Below are 24,387 nucleotides of genomic sequence, written 5' to 3' on the forward strand. Positions count from 1 at the left end.
CATTACAATAAAGAACATGCAAAACAACAAAACACACAAGTAGTATTTGAGTATTTGAAAGTGCGATCTTATTAATTAGATAAAACAAATACATATATTTTAATTATCAATGTTGCTATTGTTGTTTAAAATAAATGTATACAATTAAATATAAATAAATACAAATAAGAAAAAAATACCTAAATTAGTAACAAACACACACACACACACACACACACACACACGCACACACATAGGATGGTATGCTAATGGTTGGTTAGAAGCAGGAGCGATTGATACTTAGGCTAAACAAGATGAGTTGCTATTACTAAGAAGCACGTAATTCAGAATAAAACTAATCTATTTCCGAATATTTGCAGTTATAACGGAACTACTAACGTTAGTGTTTGCCTCATAAACAATACTTCAACATTAAAGCTGATAATCACCATAATTAATTGTATTATTACATATGCATTACATATGCATATCTTTGTATTGCCTGTTGCCAACAATGGTGTTTTCTATTATTCCAATTGTAGTTTCATCTTCATCTTCAGCTTCATCTTAAATGTGAGTAATTCATCATTGTGATTATTAGGATGATGATCATAATTGTGTTGCCGTGGCCCCTCCAGCACAAGGTGCCCTATACGCACAGCATGTGACGCACCCGGTGGGGGCAGCGGCCCTGTGGACAGGTGACAGGTGACGGTGGACAGGTGAGTGGCTGATAGGTAAAGGGTTGACAGGTGACAGGTGGACAGGTGAAAATGGGACAGTTGGGCAGGTGAAGTGATGCTGCTCCTGAAACGACTGTACACAACCTTCGACAGATTTGAAACCTGAGAAATATCTTTATGGTGATCTCCCAGGAGTCTCAGGTTGACAAAAAACTGATGACATGGAGATAGTTTTACAATAAACAGGGTGTGTGTGTGTGTGTGTGTGTGTGTGTGTGTGTGTGTGTGTGTGTGTGTGTGTGTGGAGGCTGGGGGTCAATGATATATTCAATGAAATAGCTGATTTTCTGACGCTATCTGCGTTTTTAGATCCTTTCAGAGTTGAAAAGTGACCCCCGCCGCGCCACAAAGAGCAGGAACTATGGTCCACCACACCTCGTTGATGACCCGGTTCTCCTGACACCTCTCCCCTCTCCTCAGCAAACACACACCCTCCACTCAGTACCACCAGAGAATCTGACACCACCCTTGTCCTGGAACTCCACCCAGTATAATAGCCTATTTCTTTGTAGTAAGATAGATACATAATTTATCATCTCTTTAAACCGTCCATAGCGACGGCCGGAGATACTTTCATTCGAATTTTGGTGTAGCTGTATTTCCCCTGAGCCGCCACTGGGTGGCGCCCGCCCCCTGTGGGTCCCCTGTAGTGGAGCCCCGGGGGTCTGGTGGCAGGATGGCCGAGGCTGGGGGACCGGAGTCCGCGGCGAGGAGTCTGGAAGAGTCGTCAGACAGCGACCCGGAGCAGGAGCACGGCTCCCCGCAGAAACTCATCCGCAAAGTGTCGACGTCGGGTCAGATCCGAAGCAAGGTAGTCCCGTTATATTTTATTCTCTAGGATGTTCTCGGGTTGTTTTCATTCAGCGGAGCTGGGCCACTTATTCTCCATGGTATCAAACTCCTACAGAACTAGTTTTACTACGGAACACTCTGCTATGCTCCGGTTCTCTGTTGTTCTATACGGTGTGCTAGAGCTGAGAATATACCTTGTTTATAACATAGTATTAACACACATAGAAACTATGAATCACAGATTGTATCAATGATAGTATCTGATTAGTGCAGATCCAGGTCTTTAACATCTGCGAGACTGAGTCAGACCAGTAGATGTACTGATTCCCTACTTGACCAGAACCCTTAGAACCATGGCCAGGAGAACATATGATGAACTGTGAACGGGTCTGAGTGTAAACTGCCCTGTGTACCCGCTAGCTGGCTATGCTACAGGGAGCTGGCAGGTAAGACGGGAGGCCGGGCGGGAGACCTCGGCCTTTCCCATCCCGGTCACCCGGGTCGGCAGCCTCGTGTGCCGGGATGGACTGGTCAGGTCAAGCCGGCGATGACGCTTCACTTCCGTTTGCGTCGAAGCCACACATAACGGTCCGGTTCGGTTTGATTGAGTATACCTGCACTTGGTTAGAAGGGAGAGTTGAACTTTGAGCACACAAGTATTTATTTGAGTAAATGAGTAACACATAATAAAGAATTGAATTGTGCTCTTTGATCTTTAAAACAACATGTAAAAAGATAACTTCAGCCAGGGGTAGGGGGGCTGTTCTGGCTTCAACACTGACGTGTTCGGATCTGTGACACACAGGAAGCGGTCTGGCCCAAGAACTGAAGTCACCAACAAAACTATCTCTTACGTTTACTATGTTAATTCTCTAACTATCTACCTACCCAGCTTTAGATGTTTACCATACTATTTTTTAACTTTCAAGTATCTCTAGTATGTTAACACCTTAAAGTATGGAGAGAGAGAGAGAGAGAGAGAGAGAGAGAGAGAGTCAGAGGGAGGGAGAGAGAGAGAGAGAGAGAGAGAGAGAGAGAGAGAGAGAGAGAGAGAGAGAGAGAGAGAGACCCTTTTAGTACTTCCTTGTAAACAGGAAGTGTCATGTGCGTCCAGGTTTCTATTTCTGAACACCGTGGGACTCTAATGGAATTTAACTGCTGAACAAAGACTCAATCTCAACCCCTAAAGTACCCACCCTCCCTCACCCTCCACTCCTTCCTTCCTCTCTCCCTGCCCTCTATCCTCATCTCCTCTCCCCTCTCACTCTGTGGTCTCATCTCTCCTCTCCACTCCTTCCTTCCCCCCTCTGCCCTTCTTCCCTCCCCCCTCTCAATTCCACTTTTGTCATCTTCCCTCACCCATTTCATTTAATCTCTCTCCCTCTTCTCCTTTCATTTCCTCTCCTCTCCTCACCTGATTTAGCCTCCCCTCTCTCCTCTCTTCCTTTCCTCTCTCCTCTCTTCCTCTCCTCTCTCCTCTCTTCCGCTCTTCTCCTCCTCTCTCCTCACCTCTCCCCTCCTCAGTGTTAGTTAAGGATAGCAGTGAGAATAACATTTATTCTCTGATATCATATCCTGTATGTTGTACCTCTGGATGCAATTGGCTGCTCAGGGTTGTGTGGTGGACCTGTTTCAGGGTGGTGGAGCAAGGAAGTGGAGGAGGGGAGCTTGGTTAAGGGGAAGCAAAAGGGGAACTTCATGCCCAGCTGCTTTCTAATGTAAGGGTCATGCTTCATTGCTCAAAGAAATTGCTGAAAAGTTTTGACGTCAGCCGTCTAGGATCAGTTCTCCAAATCGGACCGATTTTGTGTCAATATTGCAGACGTATGAGGTGGTTCCCCTTTGAGGGTGGCGGTGGAGGAGGTCTTGGTTCAGGGTTGTGTAACGGAGCTTGGTTCATCGTGGAGCAGCCGGGATTAGAGCTGCTGAATGCTGCTATTGTTGCCTGGATCACAAGTGGGTGGTGTGGCTGCTGTGTCACCAGGGCCCACCAGGTCTCCCTGGTCATGTGTCTGGAGCACCCAGCCACGCGTCCCCTCAGACGAACATTCGCAGACTAGCCTTGAGCTCGGAGCGTTCTCCTAGACTCTTGGCAGGGCCCATGTGAGGTCCTGAAGTCTAGGTGGAGAGAGACCTAGACTCTATGTTCTATGGTCTAGCGGTTCTCGAGTCCAGGAGGAGAGAGACCTAGTCTCAATGTTCTACAGACTAGGTCTTATACAGTCCAGGAGGAGAAATACCTACTCTCTTATGTTCTACAGACTCTAGGTATTTTAGAGGTTAGGAGGAAAGATAGCTTGACTCTATGTTCTGCGCTCTGGGTCTTCTTGAGTCTTAAGAGGAGATAGACCTAGACTCTATGCTATGCAGTGAATCACCATTATGTATGCATTGTATTTGTCTTCTTGGGTGTAGGAGAAGAGAGAGCTAGACTCGATCTTCTACAGTCTAGGTCTTCTAGAGTCTAGGAGGAGAGAGACCTAAAGTCTATGTTCTACAGTCTAGGTCTTCCAGAGTCTAGGAGGAGAGAGACCTAATGTCTATGTTCTACAGTCTAGGTCTTCCAGAGTCTAGGAGGAGAGAGACCTAAAGTCTATGTTCTACAGTCTAGGTCTTCCAGAGTCTAGGAGGAGAGAGACCTAAAGTCTATATTCTACAGTCTAGGTCTTCCAGAGTCTAGGAGGAGAGAGACCTAAAGTCTATGTTCTACTGTCTAGGTCTTCCAGAGTCTAGGAGGAGAGAGATCTACAGTCTATATTCTACAGTAGGACTTCTCCCTGTTTGTGAGAAAATATGTAAACAGTGTCCTCTTGTGGCGAGATGAGACATGCAGGACGGCTTGGAACAAGTATCCGGAAATAGAGAATAAAATGAGGAGAAAGACCAAAAGGCTAGATACTATATATAAGGCTATATACTATATCTTAATCACCATAATGTATGTATCATATCTGAATCACCATTATGTATGCATTATATTTGAATCACCATAATGTATGTATTATATCTTAATCACTGTTATGTATGTATCATATCTTTATCAACATTATGTACGTATTATATCTTATTTTAACACCATAATGTATTTATTATATCATAATCACCATAATATAGGTATTATATTTAATTACCATAATGTATGTTTCATATCTTACAACCGCTTGCATATGTTTAATGTTGCGGTTAGTGTTGATGGCTGCGTCCCAGAGTGGGGTTAAACATCTTGGACACGTATAACAACCTCATTGTTACCACATTAATACTCAATACTCAATGGTGTTTACAACTAAGGAAAAAGTACCACAGAGTTACTGTGAGCCCTAACCACAGGAACTTTATCCAGCCCCCTAAGTCTAAGCCAAAATGTTTTTATTTTGATTTCAGAGTTTGAATTTGAGCAGAAACAGGGAAAACCTGCACTTCAATAATTTCGACGTATGGATTCTATCCTATTTAACCCATTTTTGTTGTGTTTCTTTGCCAGACTATCCTGAAGGAAGGGCAGCTCATGAAACAGACCACCTCTTTCCAGCGCTGGAAGAGGCGTTACTTTAAACTGCGAGGGAGGACCCTGTACTACGCTCAGACCGCCAAGGTAGCAACACAAAGCATATCGCTAACCTAATCTAGCATGCGGTTTTACACTTACGCCGCCAAGGTAGCAACACAAAGCATATCGCTAACCTAATTTAGCATACGGTTTTACGCTTACACCGCCAAGGTAGCAACACATAGCACCTTGCTTACATAGCCTAGCATGCAGTTTTACATTTAGATTGCCAAGGTAGCAACATCTAACGCCTTGCTAACCTAGCCTATCACTCTGTACTAGGGATCGACCGATATGGATTTTTTTAGGGCCGATACTGGTACCGATTTTTTTTCATCAGCCCTAGCCGATAACCGATACACCGATACTGATTTTCAATCAATCAATCACATCGATGTATCAATATAGGCGGGCCAAATGCGTTGCTGTTTTACCGACCGGATACGGCAAGAGTCTTACCAATTGGTTAGCTCCACTGGTCTGGATACGTCACCCCTTATATTCTACCCTACAGCTTTCTAGATGTGGGTCTGGATTTCCAGGCTAAGCCTCCCTCAATTTACATCATAAAAATGACACAATGATGATAACCAATATTATAATGTCTCAATTTAAAAAAATGAACATTTATTGAACTGTCTGTAAATCATGGCAAAAAAAAAAAAATAATAATAATAATAATCGGCCGATACCGAAAAAAGATCGGCCGATACGATACACGTAAAAAACGCAAATATCGGCCGATATATCGGTCGATCACTACTCTGTACCCCATTCAGACTGCCATGGTAGAAACACATAACATCACTATCCTAACCCAGCACATTGTTCTAGACTCAGCTTGCCAAACATACCAACACATGGCAATTTGCTAACCTAGCCTAGCAAGTTGTACTTTGTCAGCCCGCCAACGTAGCATCACATAGCACCTTGCTAATCTAGCCTAGCATGCTTCTATGCTGAGACTGCCAAGGTATATATATTGTGTGATATAGAATAGAATGAGTGCTAACACATGGCAAGCTAGCCTAGCCTATGTAACATATGTGACAGACTCCTAGCTAACGTTCTCTACTGATCTCTCCTGGTCTCTCCTGGTCTGTCCTGGTCACTATGGTCTCGCCTGGTTTCACCTGGTCTCTCTTGGTCTCTCCACTGGTCTTCAGTCTATCATCTTCGACGAGGTGGATCTGACGGATGCAAGCGTAGCTGAGTCCAGCACCAAGAACGTCAACAACAGCTTCACGGTGAGCTCCGCCCCCTTTAACAGCAACTTTAAACAACACCTGGCCCTTTGACCTCGTGTTTGCATGTGTATGATGGCTCTGTGATCTCAGAATGAATAATGTAGTAACCTTATCGAGGGTCGCCATGTTTATTGTGAGTTTATTGAGCGCCCTCTCACAGAATCCTCCGGTAACACATGTAGTACTTCCCTGTGCGGATGCATGTATGTGGCCACCGGCGGTCTCCACAAACACATTGTTAAAAGGCCAGTATATCTCCGGCTTAAGACTCTTTACCTGTCTGTCTGGCTGTCTAGGTGATAACTCCTTGTAGGAGGGTGATCCTGTGTGCTGACAACAGGAAGGAGATGGAGGAGTGGATGGCAGCCCTGCGCAGCGTCCAAAACAGAGAGCACATGGAGGTCTGTCTCTCTACCTGTCTGCGCGCCTGTCTTTCTCTCTACCTCTATGTCTCTCTACCTGTCTCTCTACCTGTCTGTCTCTCTACCTCTGTCCCTATACCTGTCGGTCTCACTACCTGTCTGACTACCTGTCTCTTTACCTGTCTTACTCTCTACCTGTCTTTTTACCTGTCTGCCTCGCTACCTGTGTACATGACTACATGTCTGTCTTTCTGCCTTTCCTTTACCTGTCTGCCTGTATGTCTCTACACCTCTTTGTCTAACTGTGAACCTGTCTGCCTGCCTGTCTCTACACCTCTTTGTCTAACTGTGAACCTGCCTGTCTCTCTCTCTACCTTTCCCTCTACTTTTCTGTCTCTCTACCTTTCTGTCACTCTCCCTGTCTCTCTACTTGTCTGTCTCTCTACCTTTCTGTCACTCTCCCTGTCCCTTTACCCAGTACAGCATGGATTATTTCTGTGTGTTTGTGTGTGTGTGTGTGTGTGTGTGTGTGTGTGTGTGTGTGTGTGTGTGTGTGTGTGTGTGTGTTGTTGTGTGTGTGTGTGTCGCGTCTACCCAGTTCAGCATGTATCATATATATATACAGCATGGATCATTAGGGTGTGTGTGTGTGTGTATATGTGTGTGTGTGTGACACCAGTCTACCCAGTACAGCATGGATCATTAGGGGGTGTGTGTGTGTGTGTGTGACACCAGTCTACCCATTACAGCATGGATCATTTCAGTGTGTGTGTGTGTGTGTGACCAGTCTACCCAGTACAGCATGGATCATTTCAGTGGGATGCATAACTGGTACGCGTGTTCCCATGCCCGACCCACCTACTGCAACGTGTGCAGAGAGGCTCTGTCTGGGGTGACGTCCCACGGGCTGTCCTGTGAAGGTAACAGAATATAGAACGATAATAATATACCATATATAATAATTATTATATAATTATATAATATATACTGTCTGGGCTCACGTCCCAAGGGCTTTGCTTTGAAGGTAATAGAATTTATTATATATAATATTAATGTATATATTTATAATATACTATATATTATATATAAAAATATATCCATATATATATATATATATAGAAATATTCTGTCTATTGTGAGTCCTGTGAACGTAATATAATATTTAATAATATATATAATGATATAAATACGTTTATTATCTGTTATGTTGAATATACTGCATTATATTTAACGTAAAATTGTGCTTGTTGGCGTGTGTGTGTGTGTGTGTGTGTGTGTGTGTGTCTCAGTGTGTAAGTTCAAGGTCCATAAGCGCTGTGCTGTGCGTGCGACCAACAACTGTAAATGGACCACGCTGGCCTCCGTGGGGACGGACATCATAGAGGACGAGGAAGGGGTGAGGAAGAAAAGGAGTTAACTAGTTAGTTGGTTAAAGAGCTAACAAGTTAGTTAGGTAGACGTTGAACTTGTTAGTTAACTAGTTAGTGAGGTAACTTAGTATTTTGTTGACTAGCAAGTTTGTTCACTTGTTTGTAAGAGGTAGTTAGTTAGCAGAATATGATGTCACAGGGCTCCCTGCTTAACTTCCTGCGACGTCACAGGGCTCCCCGCTGAACTTCCTGCGACGTCACAGGGCTCCCCGCTGAACTTCCTGTGACGTCACAGGGCTCCCCGCTGAACTTCCTGTGACGTCACAGGGCTCCCCGCTGAACTTCCTGTGACGTCACAGGGCTCCCTGCTGAACTTCCTGTGACGTCACAGGGCTCCCCGCTGAACTTCCTGCGACGTCACAGGGCTCCCCGCTGAACTTCCTGCGACGTCACAGGGCTCCCCGCTGAACTTCCTGCGACGTCACAGGGCTCCTTTTTGAGCTTCATGTGACTAACCCTGCGGTGCCTCCTGTCTCCAGGTGTCCATGCCCCACCAGTGGCTGGAGGGGAACCTTCCGGTCAGCGCCAAATGTTCCGTCTGTGAGAAGACCTGCGGCAGCGTGCTCAGACTGCACGACTGGAAGTGTCTCTGGTGCAAGGCCATGGTGAGGAGGGGGGCCGGTGGTGAGGGGCTCATGGTTATGGGGGGGATACACGGTGAGGAGTGGCTGAGGTTGAGCTATGTTAACACTGTGTGTCTGTGCGTTTGTGTGTGTGTTTGTGTGTGCGTAGGTTCACTCTAGCTGTAAGGAGCAGCTGTCCATCAAGTGTCCGCTGGGTCAGTGTAAGGTGTCCGTTATCCCCCCCACCGCCCTCAACTCCATCGACTCTGATGGTAACTGTATACTCCACGATACACTTGTTCACACTTCTACAGACTACACACACTGCTAAACCCTGCTACACACTATTAGACACTACTACACACTGCTGTACACCATACACACTACTAGACGCCATAAACACTACAATTCAAAATGCACACGGCTATAACTTCTAATGAATTGAAATGAACTACGCTAATGAAGGAAAAACAATTGGGTCCGGGTCATTATAGCAAGGCTCGGCCATAATAACAAATGAATACGCAATGGATAAATTAAAATGACCCAATACTTTGCTTACAGATGTTCCATGTAGATTTATTAGATTCATTTTTTTTCCCCCTCTCTGATGAGTGAGGAATCTAAATACACCACTTAATGTGTTCAGGGTTCTGGAAGGCTTCCTGCCCCCCCTCCTGCACCTCCCCCCTGCTGGTGTGTGTGAACTCTAAAAGCGGAGACAACCAGGGCGTCAAGTTCCTCCGGCGCTTCAAGCAGCTGCTCAACCCGGCACAGGTGTTCGACCTGATGAACGGAGGACCACACCTAGGGTACCTGTCTGCCTGCACGCATGTCTGTCTGCATGTCTGCATGTCTGTCTGCATGTCTTTCTGTCTGTCTGTCTGTCTGTCTGTCTGTCTGTCTGTCTGTCTGTCTGTCTGTCTATTTGTCTGTCTGAATGTCTTTCTGTCTCTCTGTATGTCTGTCTGTCTGTCTGTCTGAATGTCTATCTGCATGTCTGTCTGCATGTCTGCATGTCTGTCTGCATGTCTGGCTGTCTGGCTGTCTGTTTGTCTGTCTGAATGTCTTTCTGTCTCTCTGTATGTCTGTCTGTCTGTCTGTCTGAATGTCTATCTGCATGTCTGTCTGTCTGTCTGTGTGTCTGAATGTCTTTCTGTCTCTCTGTTTGTCTGCCTGTCTGTCTGTGACGTGTCTCTCTGACAGTCTGTCTGCATGCATGTCTGTCTGTCAGCCACTCTGCCTGTGTGTCTGTCTGACTGCCTGTCTCTCTCCTCAGGCTGCGGTTGTTCCAGAGGTTCGATACCTTCCGTATCCTTGTGTGTGGGGGGGACGGCAGTGTAGGCTGGGTCCTCTCAGAGATAGACACACTGTCTCTACACACACAGGTAACACACACACACACACACACACACACACACACACACACACACCTGTGCCAGTTAGGTGTCCTCCCCTGGGTGTGTGTTAATGTTTTCGTTTGTGTGTGTGCGTGCGTGCGAGCATGTGTGTGTGTGCATTGCATGATTGTGGGTGTATGTGTATCTGCGTGTGTGTGTCTGTGTATGGTTGTGGGTGTGCGTGCGTGTGTGTGTCTGTATGGTTGTGGGTGTATCTGCGTGTGTGTGTCTGTGTATGGTTGTGGGTGTGCGTGCATGTGTGTGTCTGTGTATGGTTGTGGGTGTATCTGCGTGTGTGTGTCTGTGTATGGTTGTGGGTGTGCGTGCGTGTGTGTGTCTGTGTATGGTTGTGGGTGTGCGCGCGTGTGTGTGTCTGTGTATGGTTGTGGGTGTGCGTGCATGTGTGTGTCTGTGTGTGGTTGTGGGTGTGCGTACGTGTGCGTAGTGCCAGCTGGGGGTCCTGCCCCTGGGCACGGGGAACGACCTGGCCCGGGTGCTGGGCTGGGGGGCGGCCTGTGACGACGACGCCCAGCTGCCCCAGATCCTGGAGAAACTGGAGAGGGCCAGCACCAAGATGCTAGACAGGTGGGCTGGGAGACAGGTCACCGTATGCTAGACAGGTGGGCTGTTAGACAGGTAACTGTACGCTGGACAGGTGGGTTGTTAGACAGGTAACTGTACGATCGACAGGTGGGATGCTAGACAGGTAACTACGATCGGCAAGTGAGCAGTTAGACATGTAGCTCTGTGCTAGAAAGGTGGGCTGTGAGACAGGTCACTGTACGCTGGATAGGTGGGCTGTTAGACAGGTAACTGTACGCTGGACAGGTGGGCTGTGAGACAGGTAATTGTACACTAGACAGGTGGGCTGTGAGACAGGTCACTGTACGCTAGACAGGTGGTCTGTTAGACAGGTACCTGTACGCTGGATTCGTGGGCTGTTAGACAGGTAACTGTATGCTAGACAGGTGGGCTGTTAGACAGGTACCTGTATGCTGGATTCGTGGGCTGTTAGACAGGTAACTGTATGCTAGACAGGTGGGCTGTTAGACAGGTACCTGTACGCTGGATTCGTGGGCTGTTGTACAGGTGAGCTGTTAGAAAGGTATTATAATGTGACACAGGTAATGTGAGGCAGGGGATAACGGTCTTCATCTATTACAGATGGAGTATTATGGTCTATGAGACCAAGTTTCCACGGCAACACTCCTCCTCTACCATCACTGATGACTACAGCGACACAGAGGTAACAGGAAGTACCTGTCTTTTCCCCTCCCTGTCTGTCTGCTCTGGGTGCCTGTCTTTGTGCTCGAGGTACCGGTCTGTATGACTCCCTATTTGTCTACCTTGGTACCCCGTTTTACCTGTCTGTCTGCTCCAGGAACCTGTCTGTCTGACTCCCTGTCTGTCTCCTCCCTGTCTGTCTGCTCCAGGTACTTGTCTATCTGATTGACTACCGGTCTTTCTGACTGCCTCTCTGTCTGCACCATGTTCCGGACTTTCTGAGCCAGTTACCTGTCTGTCTGACTCCCTGTCTGTCTGACTACCTGTCTGTCTGACAGCCTGTCTGCTTGATCCAGGTACCTGCCTGGCTGACTACCTATGTGTCTGTCTGATCCAGGTACCTGTCTTGCTGACTTCCTGTCTATCTGACCGCCTGTCTTTCTGACTACCTGTCTGTCCGCTCCAGGTGCAGCAGATCCTGACCTATGAAGACTCGGTAGCGGCTCACCTGTCCAAGATCCTCACATCAGACCAGCACTCTGTCGTCATCTCCTCCGCCAAGTAGGTGACCTGTCTGCCTGTGCTGGTCTACCATTCAATGTACCTGTATACCTGCCTGTTTTACCGCTGATATATGTGTGTTTCATATACGTTGATGTACTATGTACCTTATATATGATTTTTATATCTCATGGGATATTTTATCTTTACATGTGATCTATATGTGGTTCTCAGGGTTCTGTGTGAGACGGTGAAGGACTTTGTGGCTCGTGTGGGGAAGGCCTACGAGAAGAACACAGAGAGATCTCAAGAGTCCGACGCCATGGCCAAGAAGGTTCGACCTCATATAGGATATATATATATACACCATATCCTTCTAATGAAGATCTTCTCTAGGAATGGTGTGGGTTCAATGAAAGATGATTTAAATGTTCTCATGGTTGTGTTCTACAGTGGGGGGTTCTAATGGTTCTGGTGGTTGTGCTCTACAGTGGGGGGTTCTAATGGTTCTGGTGGTTGTGTTCTACAGTGTGGGGTTCTAATGGTTCTGGTGGTTGTGTTCTACAGTGTGGGGTTCTAATGGTTCTGGTGGTTGTGTTCTACAGTGGGGGGTTCTAATGGTTCTGGTGGTTGTGTTCTACAGTGGGGGGTTCTAATGGTTCTGGTGGTTGTGTTCTACAGTGGGGGGTTCTAATGGTTCTAGTGGTTGTGTTCTACAGTGTGGGGTTCTAAAGGAGAAGCTGGACTCTCTCCTGAAGACGCTGAACGAGGAGTCCCAGGCTTCCAGTGTGGTCCCCGTCGCTCCTCCACCTCCTTCCCCCCCCCCCACCATCGCAGAGGAGCAGGAGGAGGAGGAGGAGGGGGTGCTCCACCCCCCCCGGCCAACCCCTCCTCCCCCTGCCTGCTCCCCTCGATGTAGCTCCGCCCCCCCGGCAGCCATCTTTAAACCCAGAGAACAGCTGATGCTCCGAGCCAACAGCCTGAAGAAAGCCATCAGGCAGATTATAGAGCACACGGAGAGAGGTGAGACAGTTTATAGAGCACACAGTGAGGTGTGAGATGGGTAGACAGGTTATAGAGCACACAGAGAGAAGTGAGACGGGTAGACAGGTTATAGAGCACACTGAGAGAGGTGAGACGGGTAGACAGATTAAAGCGCACACGGAGAGAGGTGAGACGGGTAGACAGATTAAAGAGCACAAGGGGAGAGGTGAGACGGGTAGACAGATTAAAGAGCACACGGAGGGAGGGGAGACGGGTAGACAGATTAAAGAGCACACGGGGAGAGGTGAGACGGGTAGTCGGGTTATAGCGCATGCAGAAAGGTGAGAAGGGTAGACAGTTTATAGAGCATACGGAGAGAGGTGAGACAGGTATACATTTTATAGAGCATACGGAGAGAGGTGAGGAGTTAGACAGATTCTAGGGCACAAAGAGAGAGCCGAGACGGGTGGACAGATTATACAGCACACAGAAAGAAGTGAGACAGGTCATAGAGCACACTAAGAGAAATGAGACAGGTCACTGAGAACAACGAAAGAGGTGAGACAGGTTATACAACACAAAAAGAGAGAGTTGATGCAGGTCATAGAGTACACAGAGAGATGAGACAGGTTATGAAGTGCAAAGAGAGAGGTGAGAGGGTAAAAATGGTTGTGGTGTGTGTGTGTGTGTGTGTGTGTGCAGCGGTGGATGAGCAGAACGCTCAGACCCAGGAGGTGTTTTCTCTGGGCGGAGCTCCGGATGAGGAAGAGGAGGAGGAGGTGGAGGAAGACAGAGTGTCTCTCCAGTCGCATCACAACAGTTCTGCTTACCCCCACAGTCGCACAGGTCAGGACACACTCTGTGAGCAACGCCTCTAGCATCGCTCAAACCTCTAGCATAGCGAGAACCCCTAGCAATGCTAGCATCACTGAAGGCCTTTTTATGGTCCCACGTTCCCGCAACGCAATGACCACGCAGATACTTTGACGCAGTCGTGAACGTTCATGATTCTGCGACGGGTTTTAGTGAGCGGACCAATCACAGCCCTTGCTGCTGCTTCGCCTCGACGGATGGTTACGTTTTTTGGGAGGCGCACGTCCGGCCCTTGCGGTGGACGCAAGGAGGGTCCGCAAGGACGCAACCGCCTTGCATTGCGTGAACGTGGAACAACAAGGAGCCCTTAACACCCGTTGCACTGTTAATACCTTGAGCACTGCTACTTTCAAAACATCACTAGCACCGCTAACAACCCTAGCATCGATTTTTCCGCTAGCATCGATAAAACTGTTAATATCGGTAACAATGCCTAGTAATGCTAGGCATTGATAACACCTGCTAGCATTACTCACACCTAGCATTACTCACACTGTTAGCATTGATAAAACAGCTAGTGCTGACAGTGCCAAGATCAGCACATTCTGCTTATATATGGCTATGGAACATGTAAAAATGATAGCATCCTTACAGTTGACCGTTTACTACCATGTCTCTACATATCTAATTTAATTCTGCCTGTCTGTCTACATGTCTGTCTGTCTCCTCAGTCAGCAAAACCCCCTGTGAGAAGCTCATAATGAAGGGCGCGCTCTGTCTGGGCAGCTCTGCATCCCTTCCTGCCCAGACCGTAAGCAGGGACCATATGCTTAACACAAAGATCCTGTACCCAAGTAAGAGTGTGGTCTGACGAGGACGCCTAAAATGCTAATGATGATGATGAAGGCCAGGATAATAACGATGGTGTTGATGATAATGTGGATGACGATGACGATGGTGTGTCCGTTCAGGTCTGAGAGCGGGCGTGTCTGGCTCTCTCTCCAGCAGCTCTGTCATAAGTCGTCTGCTGGTCAACGCTGACCCTTTCAGCTGTCACCATGACAACATGTAAGTTGTCTGTCTGCCTGCCTAGCTGTCTGTCTGTCACTCATTGAGATATGTATTTACATCAATTCATAGAGGATTTGATATTCGCGTTGTACATTTTTCACAATGGTGTATCGGAAGCCCCTTTCACACATAGTTCCTGGTATATTACTAGGACCAGCTGTCAGGAAGCGCATGGGATTTTCACTATGCACGCAAGCTAGGTTCTGGGAAATTCCCCGCCTTGCACCCTTACACACATGGCATAGCAATGCCGGAATAGGTGGGCCAAGGGAGCAGCCCAGCAGATGGCAGTAATGCGAAGTGAGAAGAGATCCCTCATTTCAAACCTGTCCCGAGTAGCTTCTTTGCCAACAAAATAAGGTATATTGATATTGTTATCATATCACCTGTAAAGCTTTGGCGAGTTTAGATAAACAGTTGCAGGATTCAAACAGGTCCTCAGCAGAGTCCTGTGATTGGTTTGTTTGCGCCACTTGAACGTCAGACAGACGTCAGACAGACGTGAGCCTTTACGTGCCTCTCCCGGCAATGTCACTGCTTTCATTCACATCACAGCCGTACAGGCTGTGGTCCTGAAATGTCACTAGGTCTTGAGCAGGCAAATTGCAGCTGCAGATATCCCGGAATATTGATTCCTGTTCCCATCCCCCACATGACCCCATGCAGGAAATCTTCCGGGACTTTGCAGGGTAAGACTGCATGTGTGGAAGGGGCTTTTTAAAGTATCTTACCATTTATTATTTTCTAAATTCTGATTGGTTGGAGGGTAAGGACTTACTTCAGCGATAACTTCCTTATCTTGAACCTGGACCATGTTTTGGGTCTAAGTGACCAATGTGGTCAAAGTGACAATAAATCTGTCAATTATTGAGCAATACCACTCCAGCCATCCCTGAAACAGGCTGCAGTGTAACCCTATTGTGCAATAGGCCTTCTCCTTAACCCCCCTCTAGAAGTACTATTTTTTTACACTGCCCGGCTCAGATTGTTATCATAAGTGTCAAACTAAGGTGTGTTTTCATGGACTAACTAACTAGGTGTGTTTTTCATGGACTAACGTACTAGGTGTGTTTTCAGGGTCTAACTAACTAGGTGTGTTTTTCATGGACTAACGTACTAGCTGTGTTTTCAGGGACTGCTATACAGAGAAGTGTGTGATGAACAACTACTTTGGCATCGGCCTTGACGCTAAAATCTCTCTGGACTTTAACAACAAGAGAGACGAACACCCGGAGAAATGCAGGTAAGAAGCTAACTACCATGCACGCTAAGAGCGCTAGGGCTAGCAAATGTTTAAAATGTGTGTGTGTGTATGTGTGTGTGTGTGTGTGTGTGTGTGTGTGTGTGTGTGTGTGTGTTTGTAGGAGTCGCACTAAGAACATGATGTGGTACGGCGTCTTGGGGACCAAGGAGCTTCTCCACCGAACCTACAAGAACCTGGAGCAGAGAGTACTTCTAGAGGTACTAGTACTAGAACTTATACTAGTACTATATACACACAAACCTGGAGCAGCGAGTACCAATAGAGCTCATACTTCTACTACTACTGCTACTTCTTCTGCTAGTACTACTTCTACTAGTAGTACTACTTCTAACAATACTCACTATATACAAACACTTGGGGTTACACTCTGGGGTTACAGAAAGGCTAGTGCAACGATACTCCAGGAGCTCTGTCAACAGTCTTCTGCTTGTTAAATGTGTGTGTGTGTGTGTGTGTGTGTGTGTGTGTGTGTGTGTGCAGTGTGACAGCAGGCCCATCCCTCTCCCAAGCCTGCAGGGCATTGCGGTCCTCAACATCCCGTCCTACGCTGGAGGGACCAACTTCTGGGGAGGAACCAAGGAGGACGATGTAAGACCTGTCTGTCTGACTGTCTGCCACACTGACCTGTCTTTCTGACTGTCTGTCTGACCGACTGACCCGTCTGACTGACCTGTATGTCTGACTGTCTGTCTGACTGTCTGTCTGACTGACCTGTCTGACTGACCTGTCTGTCTGAAGTACCTGTCTCACTGACCTGTCATCCTGTCCGGAAAATCGGTACTACTTTATTCTAATAATTGTACCATATATTTTATTCTGTGTCTGTCTACCTGTCTGCATATACCAGCCTCTACCTGTGTGTCTGTCTACCTGTCTGACCCTGCCTGTCTCTACCTGTCTGTCAACCTGTCTGTCTCCCCAGACGTTCTCCGCTCCATCGTTTGATGATAAGATCCTGGAGGTGGTGGCCGTGTTCGGGAGCATGCAGATGGCCGTGTCGCGGGTCATCAACCTGCAGCACCACCGCATAGCTCAGGTTACTACACTATATATTCTATATATTTATCTAAACATTATATACTGTAGATATATACTGTTACTACTACTATTACTACTATTATATATTCTATATACCGTATTTTCCGCACTATAAGGCGCAATTAAAAGCCGGTAATTTTCTCAAAAAACGACAGTGCGCCTTATAATCCGGAGCGCCTTATATATGGATCAATTGGTTAATTGGTTGATCCATACTGGTTGTAAACGGTGCTCTGTCAAAATGTTTCAGTATGAAAAACCAATAAAAACAATTTAATAATAATAATAAAATGTTTCACTACGACTACGATAAAGCCACACCGCTTTTACGGCTATCGTAGTCAGTGCACACAGCATTTTACTGCGCTTACTCACGGAAGGTCACACTATACGATCACAGAGCCAGGAAATCGGGCGGAAGACTGGCCACACTACAAGATTCGAGGGTGCGATACTCTACTTTGTATCATTCACGTTTGCAAGATATTTAAAAAATCTAAGGTTTGGAACTGCGTAATTGTGTTTTACTTTTTTGTCATAAAGCAACTCGTCCTCACAGTTGCGTTGCGCGTGACGAGCTATACAATTAGCACAGCTCCATCTAGTGGATGCATAACGCATCCCCAGTCAAACGTTTGACTGCAGTATCTTCTATGCTATGCGCCTTATAATCCGGTGCGCCCTATTTATGAAAAAAGTTCTAAAATAGGTCATTCATTGAAGGTGCGCCTTATAATCCGGTGTGCGTTATAGTGCGGACCCTATAGTGCAGTGAAGGACGATTCAAATCTTTGATAGACATTCATTTGGTTGACTCTACCTGTCTCTCTCTCTACCTGTCTCAGTGTCGTCAGGTGAAGATCACCATCCTAGGAGATGAGTGCGTACCTGTGCAGGTGGATGGAGAGGCGTGGCTTCAGCCTCCGGGCTTCATCAGGATCGTCCACAAGAACCGCACACAGACCCTCACCAGAGACAGGGTGAGTACATACCCTCCTACCCCAGACTCTCACCCCTCCTACCCCCAGACTCTCACCCCTCCTACCCCAGACTCTCACCCCTCCTACCCCCAGACTCTCACCCCTCCTACCCCCAGACTCTCACCCCTCCTACCCCTAGACTCTCACCCCTCTCACCCCAGACTCTCACCCCTCTCACCCAGACTCTCACCCCTCTCACCCAGACTCTCACCCCTCCTACCCCCAGACTTTCACCCCTCCTACCCCAGACTCTCACCCCTCCTACCCCCAGACTCTCACCCCTCTCACCCAGACTCTCACCCCTCCTACCCCAGACCCTCACCCCTCCTACCCCCAGACTCTCACCCCTCCTACCCCAGACTCTCACCCCTCCTACCCCAGACTCTCACCCCTCTCAACCAGACCCTCACCCCTCCTACCCCAGACCCTCACCCCTCCTACCCCAGACTCTCACCCCTCTCACCCAGACTCTCACCCCTCCTACCCCCAGACTCTCATCCCTCTCACCCAGACTCTCACCCCTCCTACCCCTAGACTCTCACCCCTCTCACCCCAGACTCTCACCCCTCTCACCCAGACTCTCACCCCTCTCACCCAGACTCTCACCCCTCCTACCCCCAGACTTTCACCCCTCCTACCCCAGACTCTCACCCCTCCTACCCCCAGACTCTCACCCCTCTCACCCAGACTCTCACCCCTCCTACCCCAGACCCTCACCCCTCCTACCCCCAGACTCTCACCCCTCCTACCCCAGACTCTCACCCCTCCTACCCCAGACTCTCACCCCTCTCAACCAGACCCTCACCCCTCCTACCCCAGACCCTCACCCCTCCTACCCCCAGACTCTCACCCCTCCTACCCCAGACTCTCACCCCTCCTACCCCCAGACTCTCACCCCTCTCACCCCAGACTCTCACCCCTCTCACCCAGACTCTCACCCCTCCTACCCCCAGACTTTCACCCCTCCTACCCCAGACTCTCACCCTTCCTACCCCAGACTCTCACCCCTCTCACCCAGACTCTCACCCCTCCTACCCCAGACCCTCACCCCTCCTACCCCCAGACTCTCACCCCTCCTACCCCCAGACCCTCACCCCTCCTACCCCCAGACCCTCACCCCTCCTACCCCCAGACTCTCACCCCTCCTACCCCCAGACCCTAACCCCTCGTACCCCCAGACCCTCACCCCTCGTACCCCCAGACCCTCACCCCTCCTACCCCAGACTCTCACCCCTCCTACCCCAGACCCTCACCCCTCCTACCCCCAGACCCTCACCCCTCCTACCCCCAGACCCTCACCCCTCCTACCCCCAGACTCTCACCCATCCTACTCCCAGACCCTCACCCACCCATCCGACTCTCACTCCTCCTCCACCCAGATCAGCACCCTCACCCCTTCTTAACCCAGACCTCCACCCAGAACCTCCCCCCCATTGTAATGTGATGTCCATGGCGACACCGCTGGTCTCGACTAACGTAACCTTCAGGGACCGAACCAGAACACATTGAGTTTTAGATGAGGTCGTCTGCTTAGAGCTTAGTGGCCCTCGGCCAGCAGAAATAAAGTCGACTTCCTCTGCCCGCTTTAGTTGTGTGGAGCGATATCACAATGTGTGATTGCATGGATACAAAATGTGTATTTGTGTTGTAGATGTAATGATGTGTGTATATCTGTCGTTTGCGTGTGTGTCTCAGGCATTTGAAAGTACTCTGAAGTCTTGGGAGGATAAACAGCGGTGTGAGTTCAGAGCCCCTCCCCCCCTCTCCCCCCCGCCACCCGTCACCCCTCCTCTCCCACTATCCCCCCACCCCGAGGTGCTCTCTGACGAGCAGCTCGCTCACATCAGCCAGTTTGGACAGGCTGCCGGAGCGCTAATCCACAGGTAGAGACACACTCTTCATGCTAAAGCTAATTCACAGGTAGAGACACACTCTTCATGCTAAAGCTAATCCACAGGTAGAGACACACTCTTCATGCTAAAGCTAATTCACAGGTAGAGACACACTCTTCATGCTAAAGCTAATTCACAGGTAGAGACACACTCTTCATGCTAAGGGTATTCCACAGGTAGAAACACACTCTTCATGCTAAGGGTATTCCACAGGTAGAAATACGCTGTTCATGCTAAGGCTAATCCCTAGGTTGAAACACAGTCTTTATGCTAATGCTAATCCACCACATGTTAACAATATTCAAACACTACTACAAATATAGCAATGCAATCTACATGCTAATACCAACAATGCTACACTTTTAGAAACAAACTCTTAATGCTGCTCAAGCTAATCACCAGTTAGAAACACCACCTGGTGATATTTGTGAAACACCCACATTTCCTGGTTTTCAACGTTCCCTGCCCAATGGTCCCAGTTATCACATTTGATGTGTGTGCTTGTTTTAGCATCCGGGAGATAGCCCAGTTCCACCACATCATGGAGCAGGAGCTCGCCCACGCGGTCAACGCAAGTGCTAAGACCATGGACATCGTCTACGCCAACAAGAGCTCATCGGTACCAAACCCTCTGTTTATTGAGATGAATATATATATATATATACTATCCTGTAGATAGAATTGGCCTCATCGCTTTCTTCCTGTCTGTGTGTCTACCTGTCTCTGTGTCTAACTGTCTGTGTGTCTAACTGTCTGTGTGTCTACCTGTCTGTGTGTCTAGACACTGAGCTGTGGAGCTGTCCTCCAGATGGTCAGCAATGTGAAGGCTCTGCACAGTGAGACAGAACTTCTCTTGTCTGGAAACATGTCCATGGTATGAATATAAAATGATATATAGTCCATGGTATATCATAAATATAATACTATATATAGTCCATGGTATGTATATAAAACGATATATAGTCCATGGTTTATCATATAAATATAATCCTGGTTCTGTCTGCTGGTACAAGTGGTTGGTATATTGGGGTTCTAGTGGGGACCCAAGTGGGGGATCTAGTTGTGTTTCTAGTTAGGTCCTAGTAATAGTTCTAGTGGTAGATCTAATGAGGTTCTAGTGCTTGTTCTATTGCTTGTTCTAGTGGTGGTTTTAATGAGGTTCTAGTGCTTGTTCTATTTCTTGTTCTAGTGGTGGTTCTAACACATTTGGGTTCCCCGTACAGCAGTTGGAGCAGCATCAGCAGGACCAGCTGAAAGCTGCTCTGAGTTCTGTTGGGCTGCAGCTCCGCCGTCTGTCTGACATTGCCTGGCTGGCCCCCCTCATTGAACCTTCAGAACACGAGGTAAAGACTGGAACCATTAGAACACACACTATTACACTAATAACTTGAACATTCGGAACACAAAGTTAACACTAGAACCTTCAGAACACAAAGTTAACACTAGAACCTTCAGAACATGAGGTAAAGACTGGACCCTTCAGAACACAAGGCTAGGACTAGAACCTTCAGAGCACAAGGTTAGGACTAGAACCTTCAGAACACAAGGCATGGACTAGAACCTTCAGAACACGAGGTTAGGACTAGAACCTTGAGAACACAAGGTTAGGACTAGAACCTTCAGAACACAAGGCATGGACTAGAACCTTCAGAACACGAGGTTAGGACTAGAACCTTGAGAACACAAGGTTAGGACTAGAACCTTCAGAATACAAGGCATGGACTAGCACCTTCAGAACACAAGGTTAGGCCTAGAACCTTCAGAACACGAGGTTAGGACTACTAGAACCTTCAGAACATGAGGTAATAACTAAAACATTTGTTACACAAGGTCATATAATGATACACATAATGTGTGTGTGTGTGTCTGTGTGTGTCTGTGTGTGTGTAGGAGGCTCTCGCTGGTTTCTCAGGCAGAAGGTCTTTGGGTTCTAAGTTCCGTCTCGTCCCAAAGTTCAAGAAGGAGAAGTACAACAAGAACCGAGAGGCCTGCACGTCTCTCTCTCTCTCATTACCAGGTATAGTCTCTCTACCCCTCTTAGACACCCTACACCTAGTAGAACTAGGAAACCCTACACCTATAGTAGAGACTTAAATATATATAATTATATAACAGCTTTGAAAGATGTGTGTCTGTGGTGACGTCACTTGGCCTGATCGCAACTCAACAATCACTCACGGTGTTTCCTGTCTGTTTTTTCCTTTCTGCTCCACCTCCTGTGTCTGTTTGGTGACTTCCTTTGTCGGTGTGTGGGGACTTCCTGTGTGTGTGTGTCGTGACTTCCTGTGTGGTTGGTTGGGACTTCCTTTGTGTGTGTGGGGGGATTTCCTGTGTGTGTGTGGGGACTCGATGTGTGTGTGTGGGGAATTCCTGTGTGGTCGTGTGGGGACTTCCTGTGTGTGTGTTGGGACTTCCTGTGTGTGTGTTGGGACTTCCTGTGTCTGTGTGGGGACTTCCTGTGCTGGTTGGTGGTGACTTCCTGCTGTCCCAGTGGAGCGGTGGGGAACACGGGAGGTGGGGGCGTGGCTGGAGAGGCTCAGCCTGCAGGAGTATAAAGAGATCTTCATCAGACACGACGTCCAAGGAGCAGAACTCCTCCTGCTGGAGAGGAGAGACCTGAAGGTAGGGAGGAGGAGGAGCAGGAGGAAAGAGTAGAGGGGGAGTAGCGTAGAGGAGCAAACACATTGTTCCAAAAGTTTCTTGTGTGGCTCATCTCCATGACAACCGTGTCAGTACACCCTGGCAGCTATTTTCGGTGTATCAGATACCAGGGTGGTTCACTAAATCTGTGTGTGTGTGTGTGTGTGTGTGCGTGTGCGTGTGCGTGTGCGCGTGTGCGTGTGTGTGTGTGCGTGTGTGCGCGTGTAGGATCTGGGTGTGACCAAGGTGGGCCACATGAAGCGGATCCTGCAGGGCATCAGAGAGTTGACCCGGAGCAGCACCGATGTCTAGGACCCCCCAGGTAAGACTCAGACCCCCCAGGTAAGACTCAGACCCCCCAGGTAGACCTCAGACCCCCCAGGTAGACAACACCCCCCCCAGGTAGACCTCAGACCCCCAGGTAGACCTCAGACCCCCAGGTAGACAACACCCCCCCCAGGTAGACCTCAGACCCCCAGGTAGACAACACCCCCCCCAGGTAGAGCTCAGACCCCCAGGTAGAGCTCAGACCCCCCAGGTAGACCTCAGACCCCCAGGTAGACCTCAGACCCCCCAGGTAGACCTCAGACCCCCAGGTAGACCTCAGACCCCCAGGTAGACCTCAGACCCCCCAGGTAGACAACACCCCCCCCAGGTTGACCTCAGACCCCCAGGTAGACAACACCCCCCAGGTAGACCTCAGACCCCCAGGTAGACCCCTGACCCCCCAGGTAGTCCAGGTATAGGATGTGGATGGATTGAGATGTCAAACATGGCAATATTGTTGATATGAAGTAAAGTTTTGACCCTTGACCTGTCCAGGTTCACCTCCCCCCTCTTCTGCTGCTGCCGGCGACCCCCCCCCCCCCCCCCCCCCCCCCCCCCCCCCCCCCCCCCCACCTGACCTCCGACTGTGAACCAGCTCCGCTCCACACCGGAACCCCGACGGGACCAATCAGATGATCCGCTAGTGCCTTCTCCTCACACGTCCTGACCAACCAGCATCCAGGGTCGGGACTGAGACGGGCCCACCAGGGGAGTCTTATGGGACTATTATGGGATGGACAGAGTAACCCTTTAATGGCTGGATAGGCAGGAAACAAGACCCCAGGGTTTTCTACCGAATATTTATTTTCTCTATGCCGAGCTTGTGATGTGTTGTCATGGAGACGGAGATAGAATTCTGCAACAGCAATAACACCTCTCTCTCTCCACCTCTACCTCTACCTCTCTCTCTCGCTCACTCCCATTCTCACTCACTGCCTCTTTCTGTCTCTCTCCCTCTCTGTCTCTCTCTCTACTTCTCTCTCATTCTTTCAACCTCTCCCTCTCTCCATCCATCTCAAGTCAGTCACCAGACCTTTTAGACTTCCAGATCTCTCTTGATTTGAGTTAGGAAACCTAGTTCTAAAACGACTGTCTAAATAGGTTTTAGAACGAGTCTTCTGATGGTTTATCACTCCTTTTTATTGGTTACGTCCGCTCCATGCTGTCTCTGTGCTGCTCTGTACATGCGCCCCCTGGTGGAATGTAAATATAACAGAAATATAACAACATGCTGTAATAAAGTTTAATACCGTTAATCTCTATGCTCTCCTGAAGTCTGCTTTGCTGAACGAATTCTGGTGTAACAGCAGTTGTTTTGTTTGTGCGTGCGTGTGTGTGTGTGTGTGTGTGTGTGTGTGTGTGTGTGTGTGTGTTTGTGTGTGTGTTGGGGGGGGGGCTCCTGGCCTCGATGCCACCGTCTGTGTGTCAATATTGTTTCTGGTTAAACCAATACATCTGATACTTTATGCCCCAGACTCTCGCTGGTCAACAGCAAGTAGAAACAGGTAAGATCTGAAACTGATATTTAACCATTTCATCAAAATCCCATGTGGTACTTTTACTGTAGTATCACATAGTTATGTTGTT

At 48.3% G+C, this 24,387-nt stretch overlaps 1 protein-coding gene across 1 annotated transcript; it reads left to right on the plus strand.

Annotated features, from left to right (window-relative positions):
• The first annotated feature begins 1,393 nt into the window (after positions 1–1,393).
• On the plus strand, positions 1,394–23,336 carry dgkd (diacylglycerol kinase delta). The gene is made up of 31 exons (XM_079733165.1): positions 1,394–1,533; positions 4,999–5,109; positions 6,231–6,311; positions 6,608–6,712; positions 7,461–7,593; positions 7,963–8,069; positions 8,583–8,708; positions 8,836–8,938; positions 9,316–9,478; positions 9,946–10,054; positions 10,512–10,651; positions 11,231–11,312; positions 11,757–11,851; positions 12,026–12,125; positions 12,511–12,814; positions 13,478–13,621; positions 14,320–14,442; positions 14,560–14,656; positions 15,792–15,902; positions 16,024–16,120; positions 16,404–16,511; positions 16,846–16,959; positions 17,807–17,941; positions 19,637–19,824; positions 20,344–20,452; positions 20,615–20,707; positions 21,057–21,176; positions 21,724–21,850; positions 22,325–22,455; positions 22,702–22,795; positions 23,296–23,336. Exons 1-30 carry the CDS (start codon positions 1,399–1,401, stop codon positions 22,783–22,785), a joined length of 3,675 nt encoding a protein of 1,224 aa, XP_079589291.1. The 5' UTR covers positions 1,394–1,398; the 3' UTR covers positions 22,786–22,795; positions 23,296–23,336.
• Positions 23,337–24,387: the final 1,051 nt, after the last annotated feature.

The sequence above is a fragment of the Pollachius pollachius genome (genome assembly GCF_949987615.1).
Source record: "Pollachius pollachius genome assembly, chromosome: 3".
Classification (NCBI taxonomy): domain Eukaryota; kingdom Metazoa; phylum Chordata; class Actinopteri; order Gadiformes; family Gadidae; genus Pollachius; species Pollachius pollachius.